This window comes from Chionomys nivalis, chromosome 12 (assembly GCF_950005125.1).
Source record: "Chionomys nivalis chromosome 12, mChiNiv1.1, whole genome shotgun sequence".
NCBI lineage: Eukaryota > Metazoa > Chordata > Mammalia > Rodentia > Cricetidae > Chionomys > Chionomys nivalis.
The window spans coordinates 5,895,359-5,905,793 of NC_080097.1; the positions used below are offsets into that span (position 1 = coordinate 5,895,359).

General features: G+C 44.0%; 1 protein-coding gene across 1 annotated transcript in view; it reads left to right on the forward strand.

The window, feature by feature from the left end:
• The window catches only part of Dct (dopachrome tautomerase), a 37,841-nt gene extending 29,720 nt beyond the window's left edge, over positions 1-8,121 (forward strand). Inside the window, exons 7-8 of the mRNA XM_057786703.1 lie at positions 4,144-4,345; positions 7,949-8,121. Of these exons, the coding sequence (XP_057642686.1) occupies positions 4,144-4,345; positions 7,949-8,121 (375 nt within the window). The remainder of the gene's footprint in view (positions 1-4,143; positions 4,346-7,948) is intronic.
• The last annotated feature ends 2,314 nt before the right edge of the window (positions 8,122-10,435 follow it).

Genomic DNA, 10,435 nt, shown 5'->3' on the forward strand with positions numbered 1-10,435 from the left:
TTATTTCTTAAATGTTAAATTTTTAATATCAAAATACAGTTATGTTCCTAGGTAGTGGATAAAGGTCCAATAATAATGTGTGTTTACTTGACCTTTGCTCCTCATAGATGACCCTGAAATAACATTTGGCTATTACAGCAGTAATACCCAACAAGTTCATTTTCAACTTGTGTCTAACAAAGATTTAATTAATGTCCCAAGGAAAACCTAAGGTTGCTTGCTGAGGAACGATGTCCACAGCTTTAGCAAAAGCACTCATTGTATGGGCTACACTTAGTCTCTTTGGAGCCTTGGATAAGTTATTACTCACCGCATATTAACCATACTCTTTGCATCTTTCCAGAACACACTGCTCCCCCTCTTTTACTGCATTCTGTAAATTGGGCACTCTGTATGCGGTTCCTACTAGGGCATTTATTGTATGCTTTACGGCCCTTATGAGACCTATTGTCTTTCATCATTTTCCTCCTTTCTTTTATCTCTGCCTGTTATAAATTGCTTTGGAGTTTTGTCTGATTTTTTTTAATTATATGCTCTGCACTGGGAGGATTTCTACAAGTTATTAGCCTCTTGCAGCATGAACCCTGCATCTTCCTTGTGTCTCGAGGGTCTCTTGTCTTTTTCCTAATGACAGTGTTATCTCTGACTTGGATTTAGTGGCCATAACAGTTTATAACTGGCTTAGGAGCTCCTAAGTCAAGATCTGTGCTTCCTCCTTGTCAAACCTTAAAAACTCATTTCTATTGTACTTAGTCCTGAGAGTTAGAGCAATGATGGAAATAGTTTATTGTGTGGGAAAAGAAATATGTGGTTTAAGAACTCTGGCTTTGTCTTTAAAGGGATGAGGATGGGCTGTCGAGATGGCTCGGCAGCTAGACTAGACGGCTCTTTCAGAAGACCTAAGTTAACACCCATGTTGGGTGGTCCATCCTTGTCTTGTAGCTCTCGCTCCAGTAGCTCCTGTGTCTCTGTAGGCACCTAGCACACAGTCATACCTCCTGGCCCTCAGGTACAGAGGTGTACAGTGAATTCTAACTAAGGTAAAGATTTTATTGTGAAATGAACTCTGGCTTTAGAGTTAGACTTCCTGGGTCCCAACTCTTACCTCATCATGCCATCTGTGTGCTTTGGGACAAAACTCTCAGTGCCTCTGTGCTTTATACTCTGGTTAGATTGTGTCTCCCCTCACTGGTGTACTGAAGCCCTAGTCTCTAGCCACTTGGTAAATGACGGTTTGGATATCATGAGCTCAGACAAGGTCGTGTTAGAAGATTGTAGGTCCCTGATCCCATTATACAAGGGACCTTAGCTTACTTCCCTCTCTTATAACAGAATTCCAGACTGCATGAATTGTAAACAATAAAATTTCATTTTGTGTATGGTTGTGTATGATTCTGAAGGCTGGAAAGTCCAAGAGTGTGGCACAGGCGTCTGGTGTGGGTCTCCATGCTGGATCTAAGCATGGTGGCAGTGGCGGAAAGGCAGTGTGTGGATAGGTGTCTGACGAAGGAGGGAAGAGCAGGCAGAAATCATTCTTTTTGTGAGGAAATGGCTCTCGGAGCAGCCTCTCCACAGTCAGCAGAGAAACCCGTCTGTGGGGTCAGAGCCCTTGTGATGGTTTACCTTCGGGAGTAATTCGTCTGTGGGGTCAGAGCCCTTGTGACGGTTTACCTTCGGGAGTAATCCGTCTGCGGGGTCAGAGCCCTTGTGACGGTTTACCTTCAGTGGCAACAGAATTCCAGCATGGCTTTCAGAGAGACATGCAAGTGGTGGTAATTGATGTCTCTACAGACAGAAGGAGTCTGGACATGACCAGCACGCATATTGTGGAGATGAAGCCACGATAAAGATCACGGGAGGGAACTCCTGGGGGTTTGTGGTGTTTAAGGACCCCAGGCTGTGGTCCTTCCTTACAGTACTTTGAGCGTTGCATGAAAATAACATCCATTAACTCAGGCAGTTTTGAGGTTTATGTAAAGTTCTTAGGTAGTATTTGACATGGAACAAGCGCTAACAGTACCAATTAGTGTATTTGTTAAGTGCTAATTATGTACCATATGCCCTCCTAAATGCTTGTCTTTTTATTAGCTAAATCTACAAAGATGTGTTGCCGGAGGAAGAGTAGCCTGCATATTGTGATAAAATACGAATTCCTCCCTTCTTCTCCCATCAGCCATTGTTCCATGTTGTGGGAGCTGCGGACTGTGTTCCTGCCGCCCCAGCTCCTGGTCGCCTGGCTAGCTTATGCCCCAAAATAACGACACACAAACTGTATTCTTTTTTTTTAATATTTATTTATTCATTTATTTATTTATTTGTTTATTTATTTATTTATTTATTATGTATACAATATTCTGTCTGTGTGTATGTCTGCAGGCCAGAAGGGGGCACCAGACCTCTTACAGATGGTTGTGAGCCACCATGTGGTTGCTGGGAATTGAACTCAGAACCTTTGGAAGAGCAGGCAATGCTCTTAACCACTGAGCCATCTCTCCAGCCCCCAAACTGTATTCTTTTAAACACTGCTTGGCCCATTAGCTCTAGCCCTTACTGGCTAATTCTCATATCCCGATCAACCCATCTCTAATAATCTGTGTAGCACTAGTCTTACCGGGAAAGATTCAGCATGTCTGACCTGGCGGCTGGCTGCATTGCGTCTGGCTCTGAGAGGAGCTGCCCTGCATCTGCTCACTTCCTCTTCCTCCCAGCATTCTGTTCTGTTTTCTCCACCCACCTATGTTCTAACCTATGAGGGCCAAGCAGTTTCTTTATTATTTAACCAATGGCCTTCCTCCGTCAGTCCCATGTTAAACTAGTGCGAGTACCGACGCCGTAGATGATGTGACAGCCACCATTGCTAACAGCTCCCACAGGACAGAAGCTATCATAGTTGCTGTGTATTATTCCCGTCTCCCCACTGCCACATGCCATGCAGGGTGTGCCACAGGTGTCCACTACTGATGTCTTCCGTGCTCTCAGTGGCCATCGCTCCTGAGCCATGTCCTCCTCAACTTAAGCCTCCTTCTCAGTTACCCACACTAGGGTTCAAAAAACAGTTTTCTCTCTGCGTGTTGGTGTAAGGGTAAGTCTGTCCTGGGCTGTTTAGACCTTCTCCCTCTCCTCTGGTTATCTACTGCTGTGTTAGAGATGACCTGACACTTAGGAGCTTCCATGACCCTTTAATTTCTCATGATTTCTTATGCGTTTGGACAGTGGCTTTACTGAGCCAGTGTGTGTCAGGATCTCACTGCATTGGTCTGACTAGCTCTTTGTTCTCTTTGGCTTCTCCATGTGGTGTCTCTGCATGACTGAGTTGGGCTTCTTCCACAAATGGCTGCCTCTCCAGTGAGGTAGAGCTTGGGTATGGTGTCTGTGAGTTGACCACTCTAGGACATAGGAAGAGCAGATGTTAGCCATGATCACCCTCAACTTGCCGTTCAGGCAAGAGAGAGGAAGTCTCACAGCTAGGTGTGGAGTCTCAGCTGAACTCTTGCTTTTACACCCTGTTAAAAAAGATCAGGGCTGCGCATATGGGGATTGCTCAGGTGATGTCTTGAAATGTATAACGATTGCAGTGTTTGAAAAGCAGTTTACAGCTTCATTGAGAAAATAAAAAGAAGCATTTTGTGCATTCAAGCAGTTTTGGACTTTTTATTGCTGTGCAATACGAAGAATTCAAGGGAAAGGTTTATAAATTGAGGAGGTGAAGGGTGAGCAAAGTCTGAAAATCCACTTTCAATGTTTCTATTTCTCTTTTATTGCTCATTTATTTTACAGTCATGGTAAATGCTACCTCTTCTGTTCTGCTAAACTCAAACGGGTGAATCTTGAGTAAATACGTATTTATCATATTTGCCTGTCTCCTGAGAGAAATAATTAGCACAATGTGCTGACGAGCTCAGATGTTTCCAAACCAGTGTGACATCTGTAACATGAACTCTCATTGTCCACTCGATAAAGGGCTTCCCCGTGTCCTTTGAGGAGATGTGTCCACGCCATTGCAAAGTGCTTAAGAAAGCATCAGTCTGCGTGTCACCAGGGCTATGCTGGGTACGGCTTCTCCCATGCCGAGAACTGCATTCCATTGTCCGAGAGGGCTTGAGTTGGGTTAGCCAATCAGCACTGTGTTCAATTGTCTTGCAGGTCCTCCATTCCTTTACAGATGCCATCTTTGATGAGTGGTTGAAGAGAAACAACCCTCCCACAGACACCTGGCCTCAGGAGCTGGCACCCATTGGTCACAATCGGATGTATAACATGGTTCCCTTCTTCCCGCCAGTGACTAATGAGGAACTCTTCTTAACCGCAGACCAACTTGGCTACAATTATGCCATTGATCTGGCAGGTAAGGAATACAGCTTCTAAGTGGGTGACTCACTCAACTTCTAAGGCAGCTTTCTTTCTCTCTCTCTTTCTTTGTAATGGCAAGCAAGACTGTTAATTGAAGCATTCAGGCTGAGTTAAGTTTATTGGCTATTTTTGAGAATACCTTGAATTTAACAAGATAAGTCATTAAGCTACCAATTAGACATCATACAGGGGCTAGATGCAGATCATTTGGGAAAACTGTAAGTTGTTAAGAGACCCTGTTCTACAGAGCTGCTGTCTTACTCTTCTGCCTGATCTGACAGTTTTATCTGCACTCATCAGATCCATGAATCTGCGCCGTGACTGTTGAGATGCGCAGCTGATGAAGTCCAAGCGACTTTCGCTTACCTGTGGGCAGGCAGGAGCCGGTGCTCTCATCTGCAGGCAGAGTTGTGATTACTGAGACAAACTTGAGATCTTCCCAAGATTCAAAGACCAGAAAATAGCAAAACCTCAGCTGTTGTGGAAAGTAATAGAACATGGCATGTGAAAAGATTATTATTGGTCACGCAAAGCGGTCACGAAAAGTCACTGCGTAGTTTGAAGGCCAACTGTTGCTTATTTGATTGATATGGAGAAATTACTTTGCATCTGCACCAGGTATTCTTAATCAGCCTTGGTGACACCGATGTGCAGGGACAGGTGTACCCAGGATGGCTCTGAGCTTCATAGAAGACCGGGATATGCAGAGGTTATGTTCCAAACCCATGCTTTCTTTGTCTAGCTTTTAAACTGTAGCTACTTCAAAAACTGATTTCAACTGATTGAAAATAGGGAAGGATATCTTTTCTAGAACAGGAAGGAAGACTCAAAGAAGCCAATGGCCGTGAGCGCTTAGATGACACTCTCCACCAAGAGCGGGAAGTCCTGGAGATGAAACAAAGCAAAGGGCTTGGCCTCTGAGGAATGGCACACTGTGAGGAGAAATGGGAGACAGGGCGAGTTTGGGAGCTCGTGCAGCTTTATGCTTTCACAGCTGACCGTTCCCCTGCAGGGGTTTCTCACAGTTCTTGTTTCTTTTGAGTTCTTTCATTTAGTAGCTAAGGAAGCTTTAGGCTGTGGCATCTGCTGCATGGCTAACACTTCTGTCTCAAAATGACCCTGTATCTTTGGGCGGGTTGTGAGGAGGGATAATCTCATCCCTCTCTAACCCAAGACAGAAAGCAGTGAGGGACTTGGGAAAGACTTTCCCTACAGAATGGATGGAAACCTGGACTTGAGAGGACTGGGAGCCGCCAAGTAGCTGAGCAGGTGTTTTAGATGGAAGAAGGAGAGGATGGGCAGGGAGGGGCACAGGTGACTTTAATTGAAGTCTAGAAGAGGAAAGGTTGGTTTCACTCAGATGACATCTCAGAGTGCAGCATGTGGGCAGGCTGGATGCTTTCAACTAGAGCTATAAGATGTGTCTGATGCCATCTACCCCCTCCCTGCCAACTTTATTGTCTTTTCTTCCCACAGTGCAGGGAGGGGCTTTCTCTGAAGTCCCTATTCACCTAAAACCCGGTGCTACAGAGGATCAACAGAACAGACTAGATTTGATGATGCATTCAGAGTCCAGGGAGCTTGTCCCAGGGACACCATCAATTTCCCCTGAAAGCCCACTGAGTCTTTCCCTACAATCACCCCAGTTCCCATTGGATGGTTCTCAGAGGTTGACACTATGTGGAGCTCCCATGAACTTACGCAGCCGTGGCTTTTGAGGCCCTTTCTCCTGCTAATAAGCTTATTGTTGGTCTGTTTCTTTTATGGGCACAAGCAATCTTAACTTCAAAGAGCAGAAACGAAAGTCCTTTTGCTCCCACACCTTGCTGTACTGGAAGGGCCTAGGCAGAGAGTCACTGGGTCTTATGGAAGACTAACAATCACCCTAGGTTTATTAGAACATCTCAGTTTTCTAAAACAAGAAATCATTTATAGACAATGGTGATGACAGTCACATACAAATGTGAAGGCATTTTAATACCACCAAACTACATTTTTAAAAGCCACGATGGTAAAAATCTATAATATATGCATGCTACCACAATCCAAAAATAATTTTAAAAAGGCAAACAGGATTTGGATAGTAAGAGACAGTCATTTTTGGTGTCTCCTTAAAGAAAGGATAGTATAAAAATCTGCGGTTTGTTGGTTTGTTTTTAAGACAGGGTCTTCTCATGTGGCTCTGGCAGGCTTGGATCTTGCTATGTAAATAGCAGTTCAGGCTGTCTTCAGACTCACAGAGATCCGCCTGCCTCTGTCCCCCAAGTGCTGGGATTAAAAGCGTGTGCCAACATGCCTGGCAAAACTTCCTGTTTTAAGAAGCTGTATACAGAATACAGCTCATACACAGTCACCCACACAAGATCAAGTCAGTCTACAGTTTACCACTGAGGTGGGTAGCCTCATGAGCCATTATCCACAGCTGAGGCACTGCTCACAAGGGGATGGCTTCTTGGAGAGAGAGAGAGAGAGAGAGAGAGAGAGAGAGAGATAGAGAGAGAGAGAGAGAGAGAGAGGAGAGGAGAGTCAGTTTTCTTTAAGAGCGGGAACACTGATAGGTCCAGCATGCTCCATCCGATGACCCTGTGCTCAGGAATATGAACAGAACAAATTGGCCTCCCTGGGTTATCACAAAAAAGGACATGAAGTTGGAGGTGGGTGGGTAAATAGAGGCTGGATCTGAAAAGAGTTGAGAGAAAGTGTGGAAGGTATAGCCAAAGACAGTGCATGTAAATCTAGAATAATTAATAAAAATACTATATTATGAAAGGGAAAAAAGAAAAAAAAACAGTTAGAACCAGCATCAAATGAGTGATTGTGCATCCTACCAGGAAAGCACAATGAAATTCCACTTGGGGAGACAGAGCCAAGACAGGCCATAGCCCTTGGCGTGACTGGAGAAGGATGAGATGGAATGTGTCCTGGAAGTGAGGGTCAGGTGTGGGAAGAGATGACTTGGAGGGGACCTGCAGCAGTTGCTAAGCTGTAAGGACATGACACGTAGCCATAAATATGTTTAAAAACCGCCTTGACTCCATGGGAGACTCCACGCTATGGCTGTGAGTGGAAGGTTAGGGCTGCCGTGTGAGAGGCTCAGATTTTATTCACATGACTGAAGTAGATACGGTTGCTTCTGCTGGTGAGTGTTTCTGTCAGGAGAGTCCACTGCATTTCTGACATGCATTTATCATCCATTGCAAGGGTAGAGAGAGACAGTAGCAGAATTTCCTACTGAGGGCTGTTTGTTTAACAGTCCCCCAAAGACCATCTTGGCTCTTATGTCTTCTAATGAGTTTCTAGCTTACTAAAGCTGTTCTGTATTTCCTTAGAGGTTTTGTTCTGCACCTAAACATTTACTGGAACAGATTTACAAAATCTAATAAGCCTTATTTAAATAATGAAATAACATTTCCAGCTTCCCTGAAAAAACAGTTGTGGGTGTGATAAACCACAAGAAACCAGAAGATAAAATTCTGGCAAGGGTCGTTTTGCTTTGCAAAGAAACGCACTGGCCCAAAGCAAGCAGCATTTCCTCCACGAGCGGTGTTTGACTGACAGAACCGTAATCACAGGATCTTCTTCTCTGTTTCCATTTCAGCGGAAAAAGCTCCAGTTTGGACCACCACCCTCTCGGTGGTCACAGCAACGCTAGGAGCTTTCGTCGGTCTCTTGGGGCTGCTGGCTTTCCTTCAATACAGAAGGCTTCGCAAAGGATATGCACCCTTAATGGAGACACATCTAAGCAGCAAGAGATACACGGAGGATGCCTAGGGTATTCTTGTCTTACCCTAGGAAAGAGGCTGGCCAAGCCATAGTCCTGGCATAGGCAGTAACTAAATATATCTTTACTGATTTTGCTTTCGCTAAAAGTCTCCAGCATGCTTTCTTTGGGAGTGATGATGACCCCACATGTGATCCTTGAAGTGATGGTGACCACCCTGCCCCTGACAGAGATGCTTACATATAGTTGCTGCTTTGCTTATTTCATATTAGCAGTGATGCTTGGGCCTATCACATCACCAAAGCGTGATCGGGTCAGTTATTTGTGACCTTGATTAAAAATCCTTATATTGATTAAGCCTCTTCCTGTCTGAAAGCACTGCCACTACCACCTCCACCACCATCACCACGACCACCACATCATCACCACCTGTTGTGAGGAGGCCGCTTGTTGGTTTCCAACCTCCCCGGCTAGCTTAGACCAAAATAATCACACAAAAACCATATTAATTAAATCACTGCTTGGCCCATTAGCTCTAGCTTATTATTGGCTAACTCTTACATATGAATTTAACCCTTTTTTTTTTTTATTAAACTGTGTATCGCCACATGGCTGTGGCTTACTGGCTAAAGTTCAGGTGTCTGTCTCCGGTGGGGCTACATGGCGTCTCCCTGACTCTGTCCTTCTTTTCCCCAGCATTTTGTTTAGTTTTCCGTGCCTAGCTAAGTTTTGTCCTGCTATAGGTCTAAAGCAGTTTCTTTATTCATTAATGGTAATCACAGCACACAGAGGGAAATCCCACATCAACCACCACCATTATCATCATCACCACCACCACCACCATCACCACTACCACTACCAACCAAAACAGTATAAACACTGAGTAGATTCCTTTAAACTTGCAGATAAGTGTGTTTTGAAATCAGGATGAGATCAGTCAAAATATCTTTGCAAGTAGTAGTGTTTGTGGGGAGTATGCTTGTCAGCATTTCACTATTATATTGAAACACATGAAGCAAGCTAACTTTATAAAGAAAAGAAGTTTTTGTTTTTTTTTTAATCACTGTTTTATAGGTGTCAAGGACAAGGTGCTGAATTTGGTGATTTTGTTGTTGAAATAATCCTAAGGTTGTATAGAACATTACATGAATCACATGGCAAGAATTAAGTGTCTGTGTTTATTTTGTGTGGTCCTTTTTACAGAACGCACCAGAATTTGGTCAGGGCTTCACTCTGGCGGTCTTATTGAATGCTAATTACTTGCCCACCTTTAAATCAATAGTTTAAATTTTGCCTTCTTTAATTCTTCATAATGGGGGTTAGGTGTTAATCCATGAAGCTAGGGTGGGGGCTGCAGGGATCACACTCAGGTGATGTCCAGACTTTGGGAGGGAAGGGAGGGAGTTAGAGCAAACTCACAGGGTATCTGTGAGATATACCACCATCTGGGGAGGTGTGGAACATACTCAGACCACATCCTCTTAATTCCACCAACTGAGAATAAGACCTACTACCACAGTTTAAAGTCCAATTTGAAGCAAGTTTTAATTGAATACTGGCCAGGTAGATGAACTCTGTTCAGCTCCATCTCTGGTTTCCCAGAAAAATGGCCGGCCCCAAATCAAGTTTTGCATTGGGTTGAGTATTTCCAATCAGGGGCAAACATACATCCTGATGTACCTTCCACCTAGATCCAATCAGGGACAAGTATACATCCTGCAGTAATTCCTGCCTGTGAATTCCTCCCCTCCCCCACTTGCGATCAAGCACAACTGGTGCAGATGGGTAAAACAAACTTGTTTAGGGAACTGAAAATGCGTGAGGTGTTATCTCTTATAAACAATAGCCTCCAGCATTTCAGGAGCCATCTGTCCTTGAGCAAGAGGCTAGCAGCTCGGAGGCATTTTTGTTTCACCCATCTCTGTGCCATAGCAATTAAAATGTAACTTTGGCTCTCACATTCCCCCCTTGAGTTGTATCCAGAGTCAAAACCTTGACTCTGTGACGGATATGTGTTTAGAATCATCAGTTTAATGGTACCCAGACAGGAATTATCATTTAGTTAAGGCAGCAACGATGCAAAAGCCAACAGCAATTAGAAGAAGCAGAGGGTCAAAGGCCCTTTGGTAGCTGCCATCAGAATTACTAGATAGAAGGAACCTGGAAATGAAAATGGGGACCAGCTATTTACTTCATCCCAGGTCCTCTTTTTAGCACAGCCACATTATCTCAAATAATTCCTAAGTGGTTTATATTATAGCAACAATTTTCTCTGAAAACTATACAATAACCTCTGTTTTACATAGAGCAGGTTCAGTACCCTATCCTATTGTAGAACTATTTCAGCTAAAGAATCTACCTCTT